This window comes from Haliotis rubra, unplaced genomic scaffold (genome assembly GCF_003918875.1).
Source record: "Haliotis rubra isolate DU_JTF1 unplaced genomic scaffold, ASM391887v1 Scf190, whole genome shotgun sequence".
NCBI classification, from domain to species: domain Eukaryota; kingdom Metazoa; phylum Mollusca; class Gastropoda; order Lepetellida; family Haliotidae; genus Haliotis; species Haliotis rubra.
In genome coordinates this window covers 1201737-1229583 of record NW_025765892.1, presented here as the reverse complement: position 1 = coordinate 1229583, position 27847 = coordinate 1201737, and the positions used below count along the sequence as shown (strand labels likewise).

The window sequence follows — 27847 nt, the reverse complement described above, 5'->3', positions numbered from 1 at the left end:
TATCAAGTTATATTATCAAAATAATTGAACATATTTGGCATGATGGTAACTATATTTTGTTATAACTGTATAGAGGTATGGCAACTCTACAGGTGCATGATAATGCTGTATATGAAAACACTTTAGGTATTGATGACTCTCAGTATATTGGATAACTCTCTATTGACATTTACACTATAGGCATATGATAACTCAATATAAGTACTTGATAACTCTAACAGTATTTGATAACACTGTGGTTATTTGATAACAATAAGTACATATATGCATGAAACCGGAACTGATTCAAGATATGAACAGACACGGTGATGATCACTATATGGCCGTTTTATTTACTGATAATTCATTTTAAACCCGGAAACAATTAAAACATTGAGATATATAGATAATATATTTCATTTACAATGCCTCAACACTTTATTGATGGCATATTCCATATTTACTTTAATTCATACAAACATGTTTATGTCATTACACTATTACACGGATATTATATTGTGTACCATAAGCATTGCTTTATTTACACAGATATTACGTACTACAACAAAACATTTAGTTCTTATTACATAACGGCATCAGTATGCTGATACAGATGCCATCATCAAGGTCAAGTACATTTCTAAACACTACTGCATTCATGTACAAAACGTTGCTGGAGCAGGAATACCAACCTGGTATCAGTGGCGTAGGTGCTCCACAGTGAAGCCACTGGTAGGCTGTGTAATGTGTGTGTGCCTCATTTGTCTAATAATAAAATGGCTCAGCTAAGTACAAACATGCACTCAGACACTTACTTCCTCTCTGTATATATGCACATCAGTACACATTTACCACTACTCTTTCTAAAACGCCTGTTAGCTACACGAAAACACCACATCCTAACCCTCCTTATGATAAATTTGTATGCAAAAAAATCTAAATAGACTTACCCCAGTTAGTGCAGTGCTGTAATAATCATACCGAGGTATATAAGATCTGGGCCCCATTGCACAAATGGATCTTAGCACTCAGACCACAGTATGCCAATGTTACAGTATTACAATTAGAATTATCCAAGCAGGGAGATATCTTTGTGCAATGGGGACCTGGTCACGAGAAACCATAGAAATACCAATCACTGGCTGTGGCTGGACCAGGTAGTTGAAGACAATAAGAACCCCTTGCTAACTGTAGTCTACCAATTAGTAGAGAGTAAGTTTACAGAGCTAAAGTACACAATACATGTATTTACATTTTGCAACATGGATATGATAACTGTATAGGACCAAGTCTTTTGGTATTTTATAACTCGGTACTTGAAAAATCTCAAGGTTTTGAATGAAGTAAATTTGATGAAGTATGTTTCCTGTTTCAGTGCCGCCATCAATGCCAGAGATTGAGGGTTACACCAATGGGTCTGTGGTAGAAGTTCCACAGACACAGTCTTTGCTTAGTCTCACGTGTAAGGCAGCCAATGGCCGACCACCAGCCACTATATCCTGGTACCGGAATGGTGTGAAGGTCACCAACAATGTGGAGTATTCCACGCAGTCGTCAACGGGGGACAAGCGATCCACAGCCATCAGTGTCATCCACATTCGGTTGACCCAGCGGAGAGACGAGACCAATGCAATATATACGTGCCAGGCAACCAACACAGCTATCTCAGGAAGTCCCTTTACAACAGTGGTGCAGATCAGTATCTTAGGTTGGTACAATTCTTCCCACTGTGTAGATTCTATGTCTTAACCAATCTCAAAATGCCCATGGATTAGAAAGTTAAGAACTAATTTGTGAATGGACAGACCATAATTGTGTCAAATAAAATATGTTCCACAGCAGTTGTGTTAAATTGGAGGCAGTTAGTTTTACAAGTGACATTTTTCGACATACATCAGTGTAAGCTATTGTTATCACGTGAGGGATAGCTCATCCCTTGCCCTCTGCGCAGTGACAAGGTACACCAGGCAAGACTCCTGTCCAGATTATTATTGAACCATAGTGGGTTTTGTTTCCATCCTCGACTTTAAGTATAGACTGTATTATTTATATATGGATTGTGCAAATCACGAATATTTCATATTTTGACTCACTCACTTCAATATAGATGACAAGCACTAGGTACTATCATGTACAATGACAGATATATTGCAGATGAGGGCACTTTTTTAAGCGTTTCATCCAGGACAACTTGTTCCTGGACAACTATGAGAAGGCACTCTCCTTGTCTGTCAGTGTGATTTTCCAGCATGGTATTTTCTACCCTAATGGGTGAAATGAGTACAATTGTGTTTTCTTATTTTGCACAAACTCAAAATTGTCTTGTTAAGTCCACTGACTGCTGCCTATTTGTTTACAGAGCCCCCAGGAGCACCTGAGATTTCAGGATACACCGATAAACAGGTTGTACGAACAAATGACACATTGCAGCTGACATGCACGTCAAGGGGAGGTAATCCTATTGGGACTGTAGTGTGGTATCGGAACGATGAGCAAGTGGACTACTCCTACGTTAGCGGCAGTGACAAGGCTGTCAATGAATACACTTTCACGGTGAACTCCTCCGACAACGACGCGATCTATCGATGCGAGGTGTCCAATCTGGTGACACAGCGGCCGTACACTGCCCAGTACAAGCTCACTGTACACTGTAAGTGTTGTATGGAACAATGGTTGTTGGAATTGGCAGGGGACATTGTAATGGGTAGACTGCAGTATTTGGGTGCTAAATGCAGAATTAATGTGTTTGGTATTTGACAGAAGTTGTTGAATCGAAAACGTTCCATGGAAGTATACAGTAGAACACGGATATAGCGTACAAACGGATATAGCGAACAAATTTAAAAGTCCCGTCAACAATCCTTTATGATATCATTAGAATTATACGCGAATAACGAACTCGTGAGTAGCGAATTAACGGCTATAGCGAACTGATTTACTACCCCCAAGCTCAATTAATGACGTGATTAGCGAACTCACTCAGTGTCAGCTCAGCCACTTAGCGGTATACATCAACCTTGTTGGCGGCGAATCAACATATTGTTGAGATTGTTGTGATTGTTAAACATGTTCTAGCTAATGTCTGTGAATGATAAATTCAGAATTTTAATGTTATGTCAATATACATGTACAAGAATAAAGATTTGTAGCCTCAGCATATACGTGTCTCTACATCTCTACAATCCAAGATGGCGGTCAAATGTGAATAACGAACACCGGATATAGCGAACTAAATTTCTTGGTCCCTTGGAGTTCGTTATATCCGTGTTCTACTGTAGTTGGTTATTTTCGGTCAAAGCAGGGATTCCTTTTTTTGATACTGTATCTGGTTCAGTATATTTTGTTACATAAACTAAAGCAGGATGTAACGTGGAATATTACATACTTGAATATAAGGGCACGGGAACACCCTTCCTGAAACAAAGAAATAACAGTGGGGTTGGTGTGTTGGGACACATAAATATATCGTTCAATGGTGAGTTCATTCATGCATTTGAATGCTCATAGAAAAATGATTACATACACTTTTAAACAAATCTTTTGTTGCATTGGATTTGTCTGCAGTTTCCAATAAGACTGGATCCATCTAAGCCTTGATCAATCTTTTTCTGCTTCTTTTTCAACAGTTTGCTTGTATGGATTGTAGACATATTTTTCTGATATTGTTTTGAACAACATAAATGTTATACAATGCTCTATTCATCTAATACGTAGCAGATATTCCTTCACTGCCCTCTATGTTGATTCTGTTGTACTTGTTCAGTTTCTTAATTTGTCAATTCAACATAATGATAAACTTCCTTATAAATGTACCCTATCCCCACCAAACATTCCAAACAGTTAGCTTTCCAACAGTCCTGATGAATGATTGATCCCAGGCTAATCCATCTGTTAATAATTGGGATCAATGTTAAGGATTTTGTTTCTCAACGTCAGTAATGACTATCTTATTACACATCTTTTCTATCTCACCAAATATCACAACGCTGCTCTTCTCCTCACTGTTAAACTTCCTTTTCCCAAATTTCACCTCAACTAACTCATCTTCGTCCTCTTGTTCCAAAATTTCCAAACATCTTCCTGCACAAATTGTACCAGTCATCACGAAGTGTGATGAGAACCAAGGTTCAGCTGAAGTCTAACAAAATCATTTCTAGATGTGTAAATGTATAGAAAAGTCTTTTCATAATATTATTGTAATCCTACACATTCATACTGTGAGATATCCTTGATACATACCAACAAATAATGAAAGACTTATCAGCAGTACTGCAAACTTAGTGGTCCATATAAGGAATGTCACATGACCAGAGACGGTGCATCATATTTTTACCGCCCATGAACAACACAAAACAGTGAATGAAATACGCCAAAAATCCAGCCAGACATCAGGGCTGGTAACTTCAAAATGTTACCAGCCCGAAATGGATTTAACCAGACCAAATATGGTGAATTTATTCAGATGTATAGAACATATAAAAATATTTACCAGACCATCGGGCTGGCTAGCTGTAAATTTAGACCATCCACCAGAAATCTAGACCATGTCGGGCGGTCGGACGGGCCTTATTTCATACACTGCACAAAATGATCACCATGAAATGCAGATTCCCTCTCTATATTTAAACACTGGACCACCCATAGGGCTAAAACTTTAACCTTACTGGACATGGCCAGCTCAATTTTAGGGTCCTTTTGACTTACAAAATGCCTCCTAAAGGATTTTGGAATGCTAGGACGCACACGCTAATATTTAAAGCCAGTTGAGGCAGCAATTTCTTGTCTCATAGGGATGAAAATGAAGACCCAAGAAGTCTTTTCTGTTGATAAAGTTCCATGTGTCATCCCACATATGACATCATTACCTTTCACCTGATGAGGTGAATGTCTCTGGTAATGGATCAAAAGGCCTGTGGTTGGGACTTGGGACTGGAAACTAAATAGACCCTACACACACATGAAACTGTTAATCTATCAAACGTGTAGGAAACATGAGACTGTCAAAACTTGACATGTGCTTCTCAGATGCTGATGGCCTCAGTGTTGTCTTTAAGGAGATGTATGTACACAGGCTAAAACATTTGTGATGTGCCATACCCAAGACTTCTTTCTTGTCGTTTATCTTTGACGTTGTTATGATTCAGATGATTTGTCACTAAATTCTTTGTGTTTCAGTCTCTCCAAATCGAGTTGCAATAAATGGTGGTGACCGCCCCGCCAAGGCTGGTCAGACGGTCAAGCTGGACTGTGTGTCATCCAACAGCAATCCAGCTGCTGTCATCACCTGGTTTGCCAGGGGGAGACAACTTGCACAGACCGACACCAGGGTAGAGGCTTCCCCAGATGGCGGCTATATATCTAAGTCAACATTATCTGTGCAGCTGTCCCACCAAGATCACAACGTGAAGTACACTTGCCAGGCTACCAACCCAGCACTGGGCCAGAGTGTGGATGACACTGTCACGCTTAGTGTTTTGTGTAAGACTTTAGTCATCATTGTGGAACTTTTAACTGTCACTCAGTTTCATTATCTTTTCTTGTAGTGATCAGTCATATTCTGGGAAAAGATATCAGGTTTTGAATGCTGTTGCTTTTATAGCAAATATCAATATTTCAAACAACATCTGTTAATCATCTTTCTGACAAAATCATGACATATCTGATCAAATCAGAAAGTATATTTATCTTTAGTTCACAGGGTGAAAAGTTGGAGGGCATGTAATCAGAAAGATTTCACAAGATCTTTCTTTGAGTTTTGTCTTTGGTATTGACCTCAAAGCTGATGTCCCTATGTGGCGTCCACCATTGCCTGATGGGGCCATCAGTTGATGACAATGTGCACTGCATGCTTCAGATCCCCCCAATAAGCCCATCATCTCGGGATACACGGAGGGCAACGCAATCAAGGCGGGAGAGCTGGCCCGCATCACATGTCAGTCTTCAGGAGGGAACCCTGTAGCTAAGCTGAAGTGGTACAAAGGTGGGTGTGTGTGTCCACGAGTGTCATACAGCAGAGACCCCAGTATGTAGCTAGGCTGCCTGACACTTGAACAGTGGAGCACACGGCACTTCCTCGGACCTCACAGTCTCTATAGGATGTCCAAAACTTTGTGTACTCAGATACACTTGTGTTTCAAGTTAACGCTGGGAAAGTTTTTGAAAGGGAAGATAATATCAGAGAACAAATAATGTCAAATGAACGCAGTCTCAGGCCCACATGGAGAATTAGTTATCATCAAATCAACACACTCATAGGATAAATGTTTTTGATGAAAAATTCAGACATTATCAAACTGTCAGTGTTCAGTTTTCGCCATATTTTGTTTTCATGTGCATTTTATTTTAGCATTACACATTGTACATTACATAGTGACCATCTTTAGAGACAAATAAAGATGTCAAAGTCGTGACAGATATTCTTGCCAATTTTGAATGTGAAGGAGTAGTAGAAAATGGGATTCCCAACAGTCTGCTTAATCAGCTGAAACCTTGACAAATCTTAATTAAAATCTGCTCATCATTTGGGATTAGTGGGGTATTTTTATTTAATATTCCATTGTTGGCAGTTGAAGATGATTTCAAATATTTTGTCCCTCTTCATGCGTCATTTAAAACTTTTATAATTTCGAGTTTGGTGATGTTTCCTGACTTGAGCAGGAGAGGGTGTTTTGTGCCTTTACATTAAACATGATGAGAAATATGATTTGAAGCAGACAGCTTTACTACCCAGTTTGTCATTTTAAAGTGTATGTTAGGAGGAAGCATTATGTGAAAGTGTCTTGCTTACAATGTTGTGTCATTTTTATACTGAACTGTAAATGATGAAAATTCATTTCATGGCAAAAGATTGGAGTGATTGAGTTAAAAAGTCTGTGATTGGGGCAGTGCTGAATCCATGAAGTTGTCTAATAATATTTGACATTTGGCATAATTTCAGGATCAAGGAAAATTTCTTCTGAGAACACAAAGCGTGGTAACTTAGCCCAAGCTGTGATACAGGTGGTGGCAACACCCAATGACAACGGAGCTACGTACAAGTGTACAGCACAGAACGAAGCAACTGCATCTCCCTTGGAAACCTACGTCAATCTGACAGTCCTGTGTAAGTCACCTCCCAACCTGGTGTTGTTGTCCATCAACATTGCATGGCTTGTTGTGTGGGGTAAAACATGTAGAAAACATCCTTGGACATGGTGATACCAGACCTCAACGCTTGTTTGATAAGTCCACATGCCTGTTCTTAAATTAGGTGGTTTATTTCAAAACCCTGATAATAATTACTTTACTTGTTGTGAAACAACTGTGAGGATGGAATCATTGTGATAAATGGTCCCTCATTTGCCTTATGCTTTCAAGTTTTTACTTCAGATATTGGGAGTCTACTGAAGAATTCACACAACAAACACCAAATATTAACAACTACTCACATAAACACATACCCAATAAACAGACAAAAACCATTGATGGTCGTATCTTATTAGAGTATTAGCAGCACAGGAAAGCAGTGGTGTTTCCTGCCTCTCCAGGCCACAGAAGGGCTGCTTGCTGCTATTTGGGGACAACTTATTATGTATAGTTGACAGTGGAAAGGACTTCTGTTGAAAATCTGAAGGTTTACTTTTAGTGTGATTGCAGTCAAAATACAAGATTTATGTCAGTGCTGTAATTCAGGTGGTATTCTTAGAATTATTAGTAGAGATAACTGATGTTTTGATGTTGATTAGGAACATTGATATGCTTGCTGAAGTGGGTCATATAGACATCCTGCAAGAGTCTGTATGAGATTTATAGTGACTGCAAGGAAGCTGTTGTAGTGCCTGTGATGGGTGTAGATGCTGCTGCTGCTGCTGCCAAATACCATTGATGTAGAAGCACAGGGAGACAGATCATAGAAAGGATTACACCAAAATATCCTGTCTGGTGAAATTTGAGAGATAAACATTATGATGAAGAATGTGATGGGGGGACTGTTCTTAGCTGAACTAACACTGTCTAAACGTAATCAGATTATGGTAATGCCTGCGTCAAGTCTGAAATATGACTCTAGACTACGCTTCAGTTGAAACTGGAAATCTATTATGTTAGTATACATACGCTTCCCAAGGCAATATACAGCTAAGATGGAATTCTGTGTTTATTCAAGTAAGAATTTGAAATTGCATGCTTAGTTTGTAAATAGATATAAAAGCATAATCTGAAAGTTCACATCAGTCATGGCAAGAATGTTTTTCATTTGTTGGTTTGCAGATTTTGTCCTGGTAAAGCTTGAAGTTTGTAGAGAAAAGAAAGCACTTTCAATTTGGTCAATAGGATTGTAAATATGTGATAATTTAGTGACATGATTGATTGGATCGGTTTATAAGTAGTCATTGTGACTTCCATGCCTTGTGTAATGACATGCATGGAAACAGTGTGTGATGTACAGTTGGTGTATTGAGGAGACTCAGCACTAATGAAGATACTGTGGGATGAGAATCAACCTTTGTCTCTACCTTCCTGATTTAGGATTAGTGATTCTTAACCCAATTAATGATTCAGAAGGCATAATGTTTTTGATAATTAACTTTGGTCAATTTTATTTGATAATCAGTCCTAAATTAATGTTTCTAAGATATATTTTAACAGATTAGAGAATTTCAAATATTTCTTGTATTATTATTTTATAGTTTTGAGTACTTTCCACAGACAGTGTATGTGATATTCAGGATGCTGCAGATAAGCTGCGTATCTGCTTATAATATGCTACAGAAAAGATGAAATAAACAAGGAAAATAAATGCCAGCGTATGAAAAAGCACTAAATATTTACGTTTACGCTATGTCAAACTAACGATGTATTTACCCAATACATCAAAATCATGTTGCGTATCGTATCAATTCAAGCCAATTGAACTTATGACTTTTTCATCTGTAAATATACGCGATTCGAAGAATCTTGAATAATTGTAAATGTAATTAAACCGTGCAACGCAGATAGAATACCAATCATGGTTAGTTACCCCTTCACTGATTGGCCTATATATAAATAGCAACCAATCAAATAGCTGTTTTCTTTCTACATGTCCTGTAAACAAATCCATAATGGGAAGCAAGTGTGGTTGAAAGCTATGTGGTTGAAAATATCTAGTATTTTACGCTTTACAAACAGAAAACAACTTCATTAGAGACAATTAATCGAAATTACTGTTTCACAATCAGAGTCAAGTGCTGGTGATATTTTATATGAACTTGTAACATTAGGTATTCGCAACGTGGAAGTGAAACAACACCATGGGACCAAGGTTTGAAGATTTTGAAAAGACTAACTGTTAGAGTGAAGATATGGCTGTTATATCATCAAATAGCCATCTTGGTATCTTGTTTTCCAACAAAACGGATGTAGACTAAGGCACTTATTATTTCTTACAGCACAAGTGGATAAAGCTGTATTAGCTATTAGCTATAAATTAGCATTGTTAGGAGGATTTTGTCTTATTTTATTTTTTAATAAAAAAAAATGTCGCACCTCTTATACTTATTTGAAATGAATACCAAGATTTTAAAAAGAAGGTGGGTATCTTAAAGTATAGATACCCTCTTGAAATTGGAAATACCCATTTAGTTTCAAAAGTATGGGTATCATACCCACATGGCCAAAAGCTTATCTGGAGCTCTGATGTTTGTCATGGTGTATCAAGCCTACTTTCCATGTGATATACGTTGTTCTTTCTGTCAAGATGTAACTGAAACTAAATCATTTCCATGCAGTAAGGAAAGAGAAGTAGCTGTTAATATTTGGATAAAATGTATACTTCATTGATCAAGAACATCATTTGAATCCAACAGTTTCTCAAAATTGCAGATTTCTTTCTTCTTCTTGATTCTCAAAAACAAACTGTGTCCACCAACTGACAGACGTGTTCAAGGCTAGGTCTGTGCACAATATTGGAACTTTATAATCACGCCTTCATTTTTATCTGTTGCCTTAACAACATGACCTTTTCATAATTATGTTTATCATTTTTTCCTTTACTTTCAGTCCCCCCAGCATCAGTGAGCATCAAAACGTGGCCAGCCAAACCTAAAGCAGGACAGTTGATGAACATCACATGCGTGTCTGCCTCCTCCAACCCGGCAGCAGACATCACCTGGATCAAGGGTGCCGACCGACGCCGGGTCCAGGGCATCGACAGAGGCGAGGCGGAGGCGGAGAATGATGGAAAATCTACCACAAACGTCCTCGAGTTTTTGCCAACATCAGCAGATCACAATGCTTATTTTGGTTGCCAGGCAACAAACAGAATATTTGGGCAGGCTGTCACTGATGCTCTTACCCTTAATGTGTTGTGTAAGTAGATGATGCAATGCCTGGTCCTGTTACCAAAGTGTTACAGATTATCTCTGATTGGAATCGACAGTATGGAAATGCATTATTTTGAAGTCAAAGCCAAGTAAATGTTTTAGAATTTTATTTGTCTCATTATCTAGTCTCATGAGGCAGATGACATCTGTCAGATTGACATCTGTTTTTTCATGTTGGGAAGATCCCATTTCAGTATATCTGCTTGTACCAAATATTCTAAATTGACATGAGAAGTATATAAGTGTGTTGAAACTGAAGAGGACACATGACACAGTTAGTATTGATATAAAGTGAAGTTGGATCACTATAACATAAGCTGATGAACAGAATTATCAGGACAGCCTGTATTTGAGAAATACGTACATTTCTTCAGAAATGAGAAATAGCAACAGATGCTCCTAATCATTGTACAGTCTGTGACAGAAATGATTGAAATGTACATAAAGAAAACTACCTTATTTTTAACATGGTGTGCTAGTTGTCTTTATGTCAAGTTATATATGCACTGGCCTTGTTTCAGTTGCACCAGAGTTTAACAGTACGGGTGTCCCAGAGAAGGTGGATCTGATAGAAGGGAACAGTGTGTCACTGAACTTCTCCACATACTCTAACCCCCCGGAGGTCACGTACAAGCTGTACCGGGGCAATGTACAGCTGTCCCTGCCCAGTGATATTCCCCGCTTCAAGCTCACCGAGGGCATCCTCAAAATCACCAAGATCCGCCGAGGAGATAGAGGGGACTTCACCATTAAAGCTTCTAATGCTGAAGGCTTCACAACACACAACTTCTCCATTGAAGTCAGATGTATGTAGAATATAGTTCTATGAAGTTGGCGGGAGCCTTTTGATCATAATGTGTGCATAATTGTAATTACAGATAGTGTTGTTAATTCCTAATACCGAGATATTCTGAAGTACTAACCTCACCTGTCTCTTCCTGACAATGTCCCTGAGTGGGCCAATGGACAAGGGATAGCTGATAATGGGTAGCATCTGTTTATAGAACATACCTGACATGGTGCATAGTGACCTTATTTGTTAATGTGTCCTATCACAACACGGTGGAGTGCAGTAATCTCTCTCAGGTCTGGACACTCAACCTGATGGAGTGTTGCAGCTGAGAATGTATTACATGTGCTTTGATGTTGACTATACAATCATTAGAATGACATCTCACTTTCTGAGTCACTCAACGTGTGCTTTCAGGAGTGTTGAGTATGTCACAGTTCCTCTATACTGGCTTGAGAGGTAATGCCTTGGTGAGAGTGTTTGTTGTAACTTCAGATGCAGCCACTATAAAGAAGATCTCCGGGAAAGTCATGGAGGATGAGGGAGGCGTGGCGTTCTTTGAGTGTATTGGTGACGCCAACCCCATCACCCCCAACATGGTCATCTGGTCCCGTGCCAACTACGACATGTCCAAGACAAGGCAGACATATGAGAAAGGAAAAGCACATTTAACCGTCCATGAATTGTCCCGTACAGATACGGGTGATTTTGTGTGTACTGCAGACAACAAGATCGGCAAAGCTGCTACCAAGAAGGCTAAACTGATCGTCAAGTGTGAGTACAGGCCAGTCAGACAGAACATGGCTTTTGCATTATTCTCTGTATCCCAGGTCCCCAGGCTTGTTGTAAATCTGAAGATCTGGTAGTCCTGAAGTTGGGCACTTCTGGAGTCATCATGGTGGCTGGTCCAGACTGGATGACAGCCTGCTGCGAAATGACTGGAATACAGCTAACAATGTCCACTCATTTAGAACATTTAAGATACTGTCTCCCATATACCTTGAAACTTCATCAACCTTAGACCTGCTGAGTTATCATCTACTTGTGGAGTCATTTCTCATTGTTGCATCTACGATTTATTGATTTTGAAATATTTGTTAATTGTTTGAAGTGAAATGGATTGGTTGTCACCTGCTGGTCACTGATCACTTTCAGCCACTAGCTTGCCGTGTCCACACCTTACTACCGTCTTCCCTCTTAGACCCTAAGCTATACTGTTGATTTGGTTTAACCACAGGGTCATTTAAATGGCTCCCATTGTTGTAAATATTTTCCTCACAATCAAACTCCTTGACATCATTTGGAGTAGGATACTAACAAATCTCTACTAAATGTGCACAAGTTTATTATCTTGTGTAATAGATAAAGCTCATTGTTTTGATATGGACTTGGGACTTGTGTTTGTAATATATGTTGTTAAGTTGAGTAATATTTTCATTCTGTAATAATTGTTTACATTATTGGAGGCGAAATCTTGTGACTGCATGCTAACTAGGTGAAGTGAGGTGAAGTGGGGTTTAACATCGTACTTAAGTATATTTCGCTCAAAAGACGATGTGCATGTGTATGTATGTGTGGCTGCTTGTACTAGCCCGGACTTAAGCTGGTTTTATAGTGCTAGCTCACTGAGATACCATGCCACAGTTAAGCATGAATACTCTATTCAGACACATTTTACTGACTCCGAGCCGACCAGTCCTTGTTGTACCCATTAATGCCTAGCGCCAGGCAGGGACCAACAAGTACCATATTTTAACGTCTTTTTGGTAAGATGCAGCCGGGGATCGAACCCACGACCTTCCACTCTCCTGGCTGACACTCTAACCTGTACACCAAGCAGGCGGTGCATGCTAACTAACCATATTCTGTCCCATACATTACAACATCTGTTGTGTCGTAGTCACAGCATTCATCATCAGATTACCACTATTGATGCCTTGAAATGCACCTTACATGAGACAAAACAGCAAGTACTACCAGAAGTGGGGCTCTGTGATTCTGTTCCATTCATACTATGTATCCAACAGTGGACCAAAATGCACATGGTGGTCTTAATCTCTACATGTAGAACAGTGCCTAGCTTAGCAAGAAATACAATTGGAATGTTATCATGTTTTGGGACGTTTAATCGCAAGTTATACATTTTCATTTACAAGTTTGTTATCTGTTGTTCATTCACCAGAGGCAATCAGACATAGCTGCTAACAGGACACAAAACACAAAATAGCAATTATGCTTAAATGCACACTGTGCACAAAAAATATGACATTTCCTGAGAAATACTGTGGAGTCCGATAACACACGAGGTCCATGGATGCAGAGAGCAGCATTATGGCGAGGGATGGCTGTGTGCCTCAGCTTCTGTGATGCAGCTGAGATATTACTGACTCCAGCATTGCTCTCTTATAAAGTCATGGTGGGAGTAGCTCAAGCCACAATTTAGCCGCTATTTAACACACTACCCAAATGCAGTGTTGAACTCTTCAACTTTGACAAGAATTAGAAATGGTCTTTCAGATTCAGAAAATATCTTCAGGCTGAAGATTTAAATGCCAGCTGGCTGACAAAGATAGTCAATTTTGTTGACAAAACGATTCATTAGAAACACATTATTGGCATGGAGAGCTCAACCATTTTATGGTTCAATACATTTCAGAGTATGTTTCAAATTGAATTGGAAATTGACTAAGACACAGGTTTGGGTATGCTTTACAATCCCCATGCTGAAATGTGTGCCTGCAGTGGGAGAAGGTTATGATGTGTGTGTGTTTATTCCAGATGCACCAGTGATAGATAAGTCCCCTGAGTACTCCAAGGCTGCCAGTGAGGAGAAGTCCACGGGGAAGCTGATCTGCAAGGCATCAGGGGCCCCTAGCATCACATTCACCTGGTTCAAGGTACTGGACATTATAGCATGCCATTAGTTGTCACATATATCACATCTACAGACAATTCTGGAAATACCGTTCAAGGCTTACTCAGTTTTGGAAGAGGATTGATCACATATTTAGCAATTCAGTGCCTGGGTTTATTTTATTTCAAGTAGTTCTTTTTATATATTTTTCTTGAAAAATATATTTTGAAAGGAAGGCTACTGACTGATGCCAATGACCTTAAACTTTTGTTAGCAGGAAGTGCAGACCTATCATCATGTGAAAATACAAATGTATTCAAGTTAGTGCAATCGTTCATTAGTGAGACAAAACGATTTGTATGGCATATTGATATTTTTCTGTATAATCTCTTTTTTACTTATGCTACTTTCTTGTCCACCTTCTGTCTTCTTTAGTTGTGGGAATCTAAATTACCTATGTACATACCAAGGAGAGGGTATTCTAAGTTGGAAAACTTGTTCCTAATCCTTTTCTCTGTGAATAAAATATGTTTAAAACAAAACTGATGATAATTTCAAATGTAGGCCTGGATGCTGCCATTACAGGAATTTGTTGAAATGAACCCATGATTCGAGTAATCTTTAGTTGCCAGATTGATCTATTCATAATTTTTTTTTGAAAAGCAAAATAAAATATGATTTGTAATACCATGGAAAGTATTTTTAAGGACTTGGATCCAACTTGGCTAGCCATTGAACATTATTCATGTATTAGAAATTAGCTACAGCTGTTTTAGTTGAAAGTAGTTTCTGTAAGTTCTGTGACAAGTTTATGATGGCAAACTTGCATGTAGGTCTTCTTTACAACTTCTTGATTTCAGAATGGTCAAACTATTGACACATCCAAGTCCAAGTACTCTGTGTCTACGTCCAAGTCGGGTGACGTCGACTACACCAACACACTGCAGGTGAAGGCGGTGGCCAAGGGCGACTATGGACGCTACATGTGTAAAGCCACCAATGCCAAGGGCACAGACTCCATAGACATCGTCTTGGATGGAACAAGTATGCTTTGCATTATTTCAAACTTTCCAGACTTGTACAAGTTTAAGTTGAAATACACCAGTATTACAGATTAAGGTTGGGCTGTTTTTTATTTCCTATGCAAAATTGAACTTTTTTTAAAAAAAAGATTATTTGTAGCCGTAAGTATAATAGATGTAAAATGGGCTCTTTTTTGTTTGAATACTGAACTGAAATCAACTCCTTGGTGTTGTTTTCATGATGAGTAAGGAAGATACAGACAGGTTGGAAATGAAGTAGGAATTGCAGTTTAACCCTAACTCTTCCATTATATAGGGATGCACAGTTGCATGGTACTAGCAGTAAAGCCACAGTCATTGGGTAGAGTTTAGTTACGCATAATAATCTGGTAACTGGCAATCACAGTTACATTCATGTGATGACGCTGGTTTACCTCCTTTGGTTTGAATGTCATTATTTTCTACACTCTTTACTTGAATGACTTTCCACAAGATGTACTGAGTGTACCTATCTGTATATATAGAGGAATGGGCTTGTCAGTAGGTGTTACTGAATATCCTAGCTAGGGGCGATGGTTGCTGACTTTCTACCCATGGTTTGTGTGAGTCACTCTGTAATTGGAAGTCGCTGTTCTGCATTTGCTCAAATTTAATCAGAATTGGTTATTTCTGTGTCTTCTTCCACAGATGAACCATATGTGAATTGTGAAACTCGCATAAACATGTGAGTTAAAGTCTTAACATCAGATGTTGTGAGAAATAGAAAAGGATTTCAGTTAAATATTCACATTTTAGTATTGTTATTGTTAAATAAGCATCGTGCTGTTGGTTCTCCGTGAATGGAGTGTTTCAGAAATACTGCTACAGATCAATTGTCTAGGAATTAACAGTTTTTGTTATCACAAATTGCAAGACTAACTTTTCACTGCAGATTTTTATCATGTTTAGCTTCTTTTCATGCCTATATTGCATCTCCTCTAATTGAATTTGACTTGTTGGAATTGACCATGCTGACTTGCAATGGAATTGCAAGGGATTTTTTGGATAAAAACTTTTAGCTTGGTGTTTATAAAGTTGAACCATAGTTTGGGGAACACTTGACATCACATTGAGATTGAACGGACTGACATTGATGCTGCACGGAGATCAAGCTGCGTGAAACCGTGTTCCATAACCCCAGATAAATAGATCAATTTTTGTAATTATTTCACCAGCTTTTTTCATTTGGGTATAATAAAAGTGTTCATATCATTCAATACAGCAATTCCTTCTCATTCTTGTGGAAAAAACCACCATATCAATCAGGATAGATATTAATGCTGTCTGTTCCAAATTGCCTTTATGAATGTGAATATTTCTTTGGCCTTATCCATTTTGGAGATATGAAATTGAGACTGATTTTACGTGATTATTCAGCACGAGGATCGGTGGTTTTATAGATTGGTATGATTTTATAAAGAATGCATTTCCATGCCCAAATTCAATACCAAGACATGGAACTTACCACTTGAGTAGCTGCTTGCTTTCCATCTTTGTATAGCTGCCATCATGTGTGGGTTGTACAGCTGCCTTCATGTGTGTTTTGTACAGCTGCCTTCATGTGTGAGTTCTACAGCTGCCGTCATGTGTGGGTTGTACATCATTGTACAGCTGCCATCATGTGTGGGTATTACATCATTGTACAGCTGCTTTTATGTGTGGGTTGTACATCTTTGTACAGCTGCCTTCATATGTGGGTTGTACATCTTTGTACAGATGGCTTCATGTATGGGTTGTACATCTTTGTACAGCTGCCTTCATGTGTGTTTTGTACAGCTGCCGGCATGTCTGGGTTGCATATCATTGTACAGCTGCTTTTATGTGTGGGTTGTACATCTTTCTGCAGCTGCCTCTATATGTGTGTTGTACATCATTGTACAGCTCCTGTTATGTGTGGGTTGTACATCTTTCTACAGCTGCCTTCATGTATGGGTTCTACAGCTGCCATCATGTGTGAGTTCTACAGCTGCATTCATGTGTGAGTTGTACATCATTATACAGCTGCCGTCATCTGTGGGTTGTACATCATTGTACAGCTGCCATCATCTGTGGGTTGTACATCATTGTACAGTTGGCTTCATGTGTGGGTTGTACATCTTTTACAGCTGTCTTCATGTGTGGGCTGTACAGCTGCCTTTGTGTGTGTCTTGTACACCTCCTGTCATGTGTCGGTTGTGCATCTTTGTACAGCTGCCGTCATGTGGGTTGTACATCTTTGTGCAGTTGCTGTCATGTGTGGGTTGTACATCTTTGTGCAGTTGCTGTCATGTGTGGGTTGTACAGCTGCAGTCATGTGTGGGTTGTACAGCTGCTTTCATTTGTGGGTTGTACAGCTGCCATCAAGTGTGGGTTGTACATCTTTGTACAGCTGCTGTCATGTGTGGGTTGTACATCTTTCTATAGCTGCCGTCATGTGTGGGTTGTACACCTTTGTACAGCTGCCATCATGTGTGGGTTGTACACCTTTGTACAGCTGTCATCATGTGTGGGTTGTACACCTTTGTACAGCTGCCATCATTAGTGGGTTGTACATCTTTTTACAGCTGCTGCCGTGTGTGGGTTGTACATCTTTGTACAGCTGCCGTCGTGTGTGGGTTGTACAGCTGCCATGTGTGGGTTGTACACCTTTGTACAGCTGCCATCATGTGTGGGTTGTACACCTTTGTACAGCTGCCATCATGTGTGGGTTGTACACCTTTGTACAGCTGCCATCATTAGTGGGTTGTACATCTTTTTACAGCTGCTGCCGTGTGTGGGTTGTACATCTTTGTACAGCTGCCGTCGTGCGTGGGTTGTACATCTTTGTACAACTGCCTTCATGTGTGGGTTGTACAGCTGCCATCATGTGTGGGTCGTACATCTTTGTACAGCTGCTGTCATGTATGTGGGTTGTACATCTTTGTACCGTCTTTGTAGCTGATTTTGGCAAGTGTTTTCCATGTGTTCAACTGTAAACACATAAAGTATGCAAGAGCATAGTGTCAGCAAACTCTGTTACTTTGCACATATAGGTTATATGTATGAGGAATTCGAAATGTCAACACAAATTTTTGTTGATATTATTTTTGTTACTCTGTGAAGGTCTATCAAAACTTGAATTGTAGTTTTCTTTAAGGAAACTTGCCACTTCATCTCAATAGGGCAGATGTCATTAACTGTAAATAGATTGATAATTTCCTTATCACCTCCCTTGAGTAAATGGAAAGTTTTCAATGAATGAAGTGCCTGTCTAATTATGTTTTGCTTCAGTTTATCAATGTCAAGTGATGACAAAACGATCCGCCAACAAGTCTTGTAAGAATACTGAGTGATATGATATTGATTGGCATAGCATTAGCAGGTCTAATTCCTTCTGTGTGTACTCCAGAGGTCTTTATGTCAGCTCTCTTCATCTTTAGTATGAGAGTTGTAACGTGTCAGAAATAACACGCAGACTTCTTGGAATTGCAATATTGTTCTCACCAAGAGACTGCTTTATTTGATAAGCATTGATCAAAACTAACAAGTGCTATTTTCCTACTTAGAAGTATTCTAAAATAGATCAGAAAACACATGAGGTGAGTCAATGTACATATTTGGCACGTTAGGAATTATCACCAGCCCCATAGCAACATTTTCAACAGCTGCCAGGATGATTTGATTACTGTGTAGTTGATTGCTCTGGCCACATATTTCTTGTTTTACCTGGTTAGTATACACACTGACAGTTGTGTCAAGTTGTTCACAGAATCCTTCTTTAGTGTTCCAGGTGCAAGCAGTGGGTAGGTAGATGTTTCACCCATACTTTGGTGGCAGGCTGTGTTAAGACATTTTGTTGATGAAGGATGAGGATTATTTTTATGGATATACAACTTCTTTATTCTGTATAGGCGACGTTTTGACATAGATTCGACATAGTGTTCACTTGCAAGTGATCACTTGCTTGACATCGACATTAGAAACTATGTCGAAACGTCACCTATACAGAATAAAGAAGTTGTACATCCTTAAAAATAGTCATCATCCTTCATCTACCCAACTTCTAGAATGCCAATCAAAGAAGTCATTTTGTTGAGAATGCCAATCAAAGAAGTCATTTTGTTGATGTGAAATATTTTTTACTGGTTTTAACTCATCTGACTCCAAGTCCTGTGAGCGTATGTCATGGGCAGTGCTGTTTGTCTCAAGTTAATAGTCATTAAAATTGTCTTCTGAGAAACCTCAGAACTAGGGAATTGAATCTTGTTCTGACCATGAATGACACCCCCAGTACTGCAAACATGGAAGCCATATTGAAAAAGCTATTTATGACCTTTATTCAGTTTTGTTCAAAATGTCATGAAATATGATACATATGTAGTTAGTGGGGCTCAGCATAATGTTCTGTTTGGAGTTTTAAATTTTTACTATTTTCACATTGATTAGAATTGTGAAAAAAAGGTTTGCCATAAATGATGAAAATTAATTTTCAAGTGATTACAGAGGCTTCATACATGAAAAGAACAGGGGTCCTAACTCTGCTGTGCTGACTAAACATAGTTAAACATTCATGATAAATACAGACATTTTATTTACATGTCGGCGAAGGACAGTAAAACCAACTATTATATCACAGTAACAAGAACTAGGTCATTGTAACTCAGGTCACTTGGAAATACTTTGATGGGGATAAGGACGGTATATTTTCATGTTGTTGTTTTTTCACAAAAATCCACATTGTAACCGAATAAATTTTGGTAGCGTCACAAGTTACGAGAAATGATGAAATCATACAACATGAGAAAGGTGTATTATAGTGGTAAAGATGTTGTAAAATGGATGGCCCTATCTAATATGTAGAGTAGTACTCAGACTCTCATATTCTTTTGTCTGTGTAGATGTATTTTGACTAATGTTGCACCATTAGCCTTTTCTTCAAATGTAAATACATTACTGAGAAAATTGTACTATTTCAGTTACATTATGGCTTGTTTTATGTATTTTGCAATGTCTGAGAAAGGCGACAATTGAATGTTGACCAGTATATATCTCACTAATTTCAGTGGAAGTTACACACAAAAAATTGGTCTGTTGGTCAGAATTTCACACTGTTCCAACAAAACACAGAATAACTGGTATTACCATTTCAGTAATGTCCTGAATAGATAGACCATTATAGTTATAACATTTATCTTAATGTGGACAACACATGCACCTGTTTGGCATAAATTTACAATAAAATAAAATAGAATATTTCAAAACACACAAATATTTTCAGGATAGCGCTTTTCCTTGTTCATTAATATATTGCTATTTCTGTTCATAGTTATACAATGAAAGTTCCCTTGGTATTTCACTCTCAGAATAATTCTATAAGGTTTTGACCAAAGGAGATTATATCACGGTTTATATATTTTTGTGCAATTCTTGTATAAATATACAGTTTAATGTCCTGTCATCACAATATATTATCATCGTAAATATACAGGTTATGTTATAGAAAACAAGACAAGTTAACAAGTTAACACATCATTGTTCTGTACATAAAACAACATACAAATATTCTATGACCAACGGGACGCTGTTCTTGAACACTGCTGCTTCCCATGTTTGACTCTCTGTGTTACATGTCTTGCCCACCAGTAAGTCCATATCTTGACACGGGACGCTGTTCTTCAACACTGCTGCTTCCCATGTTTGACTCTCTGTGTTACATGTCTTGCCCACCAGTAAGTCCATATCTTGACACGGGACGCTGTTCTTCAACACTGCTGCTTCCCATGTTTGACTCTCTGTGTTACATGTCTTGCCCACCAGTAAGTCCATATCTTGACATGGGACGCTGTTCTTGAACACTGCTGCTTCCCATGTTTGACTCTCTGTGTTACATGTCTTGCCCACCAGTAAGTCCATATCGCGACACGGACGCTGTTCTTGAACACTGCTGCTTCCCATGTTTGACTCTCTGTGTTACATGTCTTGCCCACCAGTAAGTCCATATCTTGACACGGGAAGCTGTTCTTCAACACTGCTGCTTCCCATGTTTGACTCTCTGTGTTACATGTCTTGCCCACCAGTAAGTCCATATCTTGACACGGGACGCTGTTCTTGAACACTGCTGCTTCCCATGTTTGACACTCTGTGTTACATGTCTTGCCCACCAGTAAGTCCATATCTTGACACGGGACGCTGTTCTTCAACACTGCTGCTTCCCATGTTTGACTCTCTGTGTTACATGTCTTGCCCACCAGTAAGTCCATACCTTGACACGGGAAGCTGTTCTTCAACACTGCTGCTTCCCATGTTTGACTCTCTGTGTTACATGTCTTGCCCACCAGTAAGTCCATATCTTGACACGGGACGCTGTTCTTCCACACTGCTGCTTCCCATGTTTGACTCTCTGTGTTACATGTCTTGCCCACCAGTTAGTCCATATCTTGACACGGGACGCTGTTCTTGAACACTGCTGCTTCCCATGTTTGACTCTCTGTGTTACATGTCTTGCCCACCAGTAAGTCCATATCTTGACACGGGACGCTGTTCTTGAACACTGCTGCTTCCCATGTTTGACTCTCTGTGTTACATGTCTTGCCCACCAGTAAGTCCATATCTTGACACGGGAAGCTGTTCTTCAACACTGCTGCTTCCCATGTTTGACTCTCTGTGTTACATGTCTTGCCCACCAGTAAGTCCATATCTTGACACGGGACGCTGTTCTTCAACACTGCTGCTTCCCATCTTTGACTCTCTGTGTTACTTGTCTTGCCCACCAGTAAGTCCATATCTTGACACGGGACGCTGTTCTTGAACACTGCTGCTTCCCATGTTTGACTCTCTGTGTTACATGTCTTGCCCACCAGTAAATCCATATCTTGACACGGGAAGCTGTTCTTGAACACTGCTGCTTCCCATGTTTGACTCTCTGTGTTACATGTCTTGCCCACCAGTAAATCCATATCTTGACACGGGAAGCTGTTCTTCAACACTGCTGCTTCCCATGTTTGACTCTCTGTGTTACATGTCTTGCCCACCAGTAAGTCCATATCTTGACACGGGACGCTGTTCTTCAACACTGCTGCTTCCCATGTTTGACTCTGTGTGTATGACTTCCAATGTTTGACTCCTTGTGTTGAACGTGTTTCAGGTAAGCCTGATCCCCCATATGACATCCAGTTTGTCAACGCTACCCACAACACAATCACCATCTCATGGAAGCCAGGCTTTGATGGAGGACTCATCCAAAACTTCCAAGTGAGATATCGCTTAAAAGGAGAGAGGGGATTTGTGTATATTGACATCACCATCCCTGGCACAACCACCTTCATCATCAAAGGTATGTTTGAACATCACTGTTTCAGCATCCTGCTCATCCACATGAACAGTAAATATTTAAGTTTGGAAATCAACCAATTACTTTTTTTCTTTTCTCTAAGACCTCACAAGTTTATCAGTGTGAAATGTGTTCAATAATCAGTGAGTCTTGGAGTCTGCTCAAACAGTTTATGGTGTCTGTAGCTACATCCTGTGTCGAGAGAATCATCTTTACAAACATGTTCTTTGTGAAACAATGGTGTGTGTCTTTAACAGGTTTAAAGCTTGGAAGTGAATATGAAATAACGGTAATGGCTTTCAACAGCAAAGGGAAAAGCCAATTCCAGGAAAAGTTCATCAGAGCAAAAAACCTCAAGTAAGTATGGTGTCTGACAGCTGTGTAAAGCAGCAGGTTGTGTATGCCCTCAAATGATCTAGTCAGTCATTTTACGTAACAACTTCTGTATGTCTTACGAAAGAGAAAGAGCTCACAGTAACAGAGACAAAAAGAATATGGTTGTTGTCCATTGCTGAACTCATTGGAACCAAGCCCTATCAGATCAACACGTCTGTTACAGCCAAGTGTCACACATCCAATAGATACTGGTTCATAGAGGAACGTTCATTTTTTTGAAGTTTTGAGGTCAAGCATGATGAAATAGTTTGAAATTGGTGTCTGACATTTAATCAATATGTCACAGACTCGGCCTTGAGCTTCTGTTGTTGAATCCTGTGAGGAGATTGTAGTTTTCTGAAGGTGTTGGCAATGTATGTGTAAGATTGATTGGTTGGACAAGTGTGACAGACTTGTGCCCCGTGGAGCTTGCCTCACAGACTCACATAAAACATGCAGCTGTCATAAGAAACACACTTAAACAGATTGAAACCATCTCAGGTGAACATGTCAAAATAGGTTTCCAATAAGAGTTGCAACTGCTTCAAGTAGAAAAAAGATTTAACTTTGCAACTGTAGCATCCTGTATGAAAGTATTTGGTCAGGGTCAAAAGTATATCAAGTTTTTAGGAATCTTGAATCTGTCATTGTGAGGGTTAGGAGGGGAAATGGAAGAAGTCGGTTAAATCATCTAGGCTGAAGAGGGGATTCACACGCGAGGCTCATTAGTGTAATTAATACGTGCAATGTGAGTCCTGTCACTTTCCATGTACATTGCGTCAGAATTGACGTATCACACGATGTTGTTCAAGAAGACTGAAGTACCACAAGATTACTGTTCACCTCCTGCATGACTTAGACAACTTGTTAAGAGATGGAGGTGTAGTTTTTTCATAGGAGACTAAATTCCATGCTCATCACAGAAAAACGAGACCACAGAGCACTCTCTTTGAGGAAGGATTAAATTATCGATAACTTTTCCAAATCATCCCTGATTTTTTTCAATGTCTGTTAAAAGTTTGTTGCAGGTAGAAAAGTTTGTCTTTTTTAAGAAGTTTTTGAAACTGAGTCTTCTGGAACATGTATGTACCAGCATGATAGATTGTGTTTGTAATGGTGCCTCATTTGCATCAGGCACAATCTTATCAGCATCTTTGACTATGACAAGCTCTTTTTTAAATGTGACAAAAATAATGAAGTTGTAGATTTCTGGAATATATGCTGGAAAAGGAGACTTCTCCCAGGAGCTGCCCATGAAATATTCCATATGCAGTTCTTATGTTGTTTTAATGTGATTAGATTGTAACAGAAGTACCTTGGTCACATTTGATGATATCCTGGGATTTGACCTCTACTCAATGTACTGTTCATTAGATGTGGCTCCCCCAGAAGATATCACGTCAACGTTGCCGACAGACGAAGTCCCCGTAATCATCATCCTTGTCGTGTGTATTGTGGGGATCTTCCTCCTCACACTCAACGTGGGATTAATTCTGTTCTTCGTGAGAAGGAGACGTAAGCGGCTGGAGAGTATGTATAATGGTGACTACTTGAGTTGCTTGATGACCGTCTGTTTACATCATACTGGTAGATGCAGTCTTCGGGGTGGGCCTGTTAACATAGTACTATGCTTCTTTTTCTGATGCAAAACTTAACATGTTTTACAGTTCATAGGATTGACTGATCGAAGCCAAAATGCTAAGTGACAAAACATTGTTGAGTATATTTTAATCCAGTTGACAGGTCTCACATCTATGAATTGGGAAATAGAACTGCCAGAATGTTACAATGGGCAGCTGTGAACACTTGCTATGCCCTTTGATCAAATACTGTGTGTCATACCAAAACCTCATGGAGGGCAAAAACTTTCTTTGAAAGCTGCTTTCAAAAATTGGAAATAATGCACATTTTTAACAGAATAATATTTTTGCATTTAACCCATCCATATTTGAAATATTAAGTTATATTAATTTCCAACACCACTGTATTAGTGCAAATACATTTCTGGTGATATAGTGAATAAGTGAGTGAGTTGGGTTTTATGCCACGTTTAGCAATATTCCAGCAATACCACGGTGGGAAAGTGATGAAACTTTTCGCAGGTGTTGGGTTCAATTAAACAGACTGTCAATCTAACCAGTTATCAACTCATAATATGAGGGAAGTCTTTCTAACCGATAAGAAATATACCAGATTATCAAAGGTCAACAATGTTACAAACAGATTCCATGCAACCGCACACAAATGTTTGTAAGTGTTTAGATGATATTTGCGTGTAGCATGTTGTCCATGACCTTGCAGATGGCAGTGACACAACGAGCCACACCAACACTTTCGAACTGTATGGACACACCAAGGGGGATGGAGGGGTGTACCCCATGTCTGCTTCAGAGGATGGCCGCAGCTACGGAACCTATGACAAGAGCATGGATGACTTCTCAGATGATTACAGCAAAGATTACGAGGTGAAGCTTATATGCTGAAGAAGCAGTATTTTGGCATTCATCAAATGTGTGTCTGATAGGTTATGGCAGTGTGTACTTTTCTCATGTGAAAAGAATGTAATAATGAATTCTTCATGTGAGCTGCTAAATGGCATATATCAATGATTATGTAACTTTGTTGGTTTTGTGTCCTAGTAATGCAGGATGGTGCTCATAGTGTCTATCACTAGCTTGTCTGGTCGGGTTCAGTTTTTCTTCAGTTTGGTTGAAGTAATACTCGCACCATCATATAAGAAAACACAACAATGAAACCTGAGAGCACTACATCATTCCAACATCTATGACAAGCTATACCGGTAGTTGTTGCAGTGCAACAGATCTCTAGTACATAAAGGCTTCAGGTATCGGTGTTGTCGATATCAGTATACAGACTTGTATGAGTGTTTCAATATTTCAATATTACAGAATGATGACTGCAAGCGAGTTTTTCTGCCCCAGTCAGACTATGGAAGTCGGCCATACACTCCAAATAAATTGGATTCCCCACGAATGGGACATAAACAGACATATATCCTGGACGATCAAGGGAGGCAATCGCCTTGGACAGAAGGTAAAATTGAAGCTCAGCAACTTCCTTTCATCACTCCCCTGAGCATTTCCTTGCACAGTCCTTGTTGCACCCTCACCTAGCTGTGCCTCTAGACACCCTCCATCTTCCTTTTCTGAGCATGGCAGATGTCTAAGACAGATGATGATATTGTTTTATCTGACAGTTGCAAGATCCTCACTTAATCATTGACATGCTCTGGTAGAAGTAGAACCTTGATTGCTGTTGCCACGGTGTCACATCCATTATATTTGTGTTTGATATCATAATAAGAACTGCCACCAAGAACCCCAGGCACCCAACGTGAAACCAAACTCAGAGAGATGGTTCCTTTGATTCTCATCGTGAATACTGAGTTCTTCCCCCTGCAGAACAAAGAACAATGCCGAATGGTGCACTCAGTGCAGTGTGCTGCAACTGCAGTGCTGATAAAGTAGAAATGTGAATACATATTTGTTTTTTCCGTCTAAAGGGGAAGAAGATAGTGTGAGCATGACTTTGTTGGGTCAGAGGCTATGACGGATGTGAATCCAGCTGATTATACTGATAGCGGAGAGACATTGTCTCACACAGGACCTGACCACAGTGGAATATCTCTTTATGATTTATACGGTGTCTCACTCAGGGACAGTACACGGAATGTAGTGTCACAGATTGTTTTAGTGCAGAAATGCCAACCCATACCATTTTATCGTATTCGTTACGAAAAAACAACACAAAATACATGACAAAGATAGCAGTAGAAATATGCTAAAAACAATTTTTAAATACATTAAAATCAAACAGCATACATAATTTACACAATAAATTTCAACCACATTTTATTCAGTGTCAAACATAAAGTCCAATTTCAAAGCTCAGAAGTCGTTTTTAAAAATCAATTAATTACATGCAAACCGGAGGTAACCGCCATATAGCTGGAATATTGCTGAGTTCGACGTAAAACTAAACTCCTCCCTAAAACGGAGGTAAACAAAGCCAGTGGGATGTTATAGTTATGTCCCTTTGCAGAAACTTGTCAAAGGAAGTTGTCATTGTCGCTTGAGCGAAGCGTAAAATAGCGAATCATCAGGCAGACAATCTTTATCTGTCACTGTCTTCAGTTTTAAATTGAAAATCACTATGGAAGCATCGAACCCTTAAAAACTTATAGTTGATCGACAAAGATCACTGAAATTCCTTCCAAGCTACAGTACAACGTTTTCACTGATTGAAAAATCTTCAGTTAGTGAAACCTGTGCATTTTGTAGCATGTGCAAATGTGATTTTTCCATCGCACCACAGGGCACTGATGACTGTAAACAGCATGTGATTTCAAAGAAACATAATATTAACTTTGAATTACAAGGGAATATGAAACCAGTTACCTCTTATTTTTCTCATGCATTGTACCTAAACTGAGTGAAAATGACAATGGTGTTACGCAAGCATTTTTCACAAACTTTCTTGTTAAAAATAATGGTGAAAAGTTAATACTAATTTTGGCCAAAAAATACAAATTTTTGCACCAGTTTTTGGTCAAAATACTAATTGGGCTAAATTAGGGTTGGCATCTCTGTTTAAGTGTTTGTGTGTGGGAGTGTTGCAGTTATCAGTATCACTGACTGCTGTCTCACAGAACTGTTTAATTAGTATTGAGTCATTATTAATAGATATAACCTAACAGATAGCCGATGTCAGTATGGAGTCTGTATGACAAGATGCTGTTGAGATGGATGACTGGGTGTGTAATGAATACACGAAGAGTTTTTTTCCCAACAGATCCCTATCGTGTTGCTCTGCCCAGGAAGAAAGGAACATTTGAAAATAGCCCAGACAAATCTGGCCGGAGCAGTAGACAAGACACTAGACCCAAAGTGAGAGTTGTGGATTGTATTGTATGCTTTAAACAATAACAAGAATATACAAATATTGTTTTGGTGTAAGATACAATCGTTGAAAGAGTTGAAATTAACAATACACATCACAGGTCCTTGTAGAAACCAAATGTGTATATCAAAAGAGGATTGTTAAATTTATAGCAGAAAAGGTCAGGAATTTGATGGCCCCCAAAATTTGAAAACTCTTTGTTAGAAAGCGTAAATACAGGGATGAGAATTTTTCTGCGGA

At 39.1% G+C, this 27847-nt stretch overlaps 1 protein-coding gene across 1 annotated transcript in view; it reads left to right on the top strand.

Annotated features, from left to right (window-relative positions):
- The window catches only part of LOC124274412 (nephrin-like), a 246226-nt gene that overhangs the window by 212977 nt on the left and 5402 nt on the right, over positions 1-27847 (top strand). Inside the window, 17 exon segments of the mRNA XM_046709786.1 lie at positions 1355-1687; positions 2339-2629; positions 5155-5457; positions 5834-5959; positions 6917-7081; positions 9997-10305; positions 10841-11125; positions 11605-11883; positions 13888-14006; positions 14824-15007; positions 22127-22315; positions 22570-22669; positions 24062-24100; positions 24102-24217; positions 24989-25152; positions 25597-25741; positions 27500-27594. Of these exon segments, the coding sequence (XP_046565742.1) occupies positions 1355-1687; positions 2339-2629; positions 5155-5457; positions 5834-5959; positions 6917-7081; positions 9997-10305; positions 10841-11125; positions 11605-11883; positions 13888-14006; positions 14824-15007; positions 22127-22315; positions 22570-22669; positions 24062-24100; positions 24102-24217; positions 24989-25152; positions 25597-25741; positions 27500-27594 (3242 nt within the window).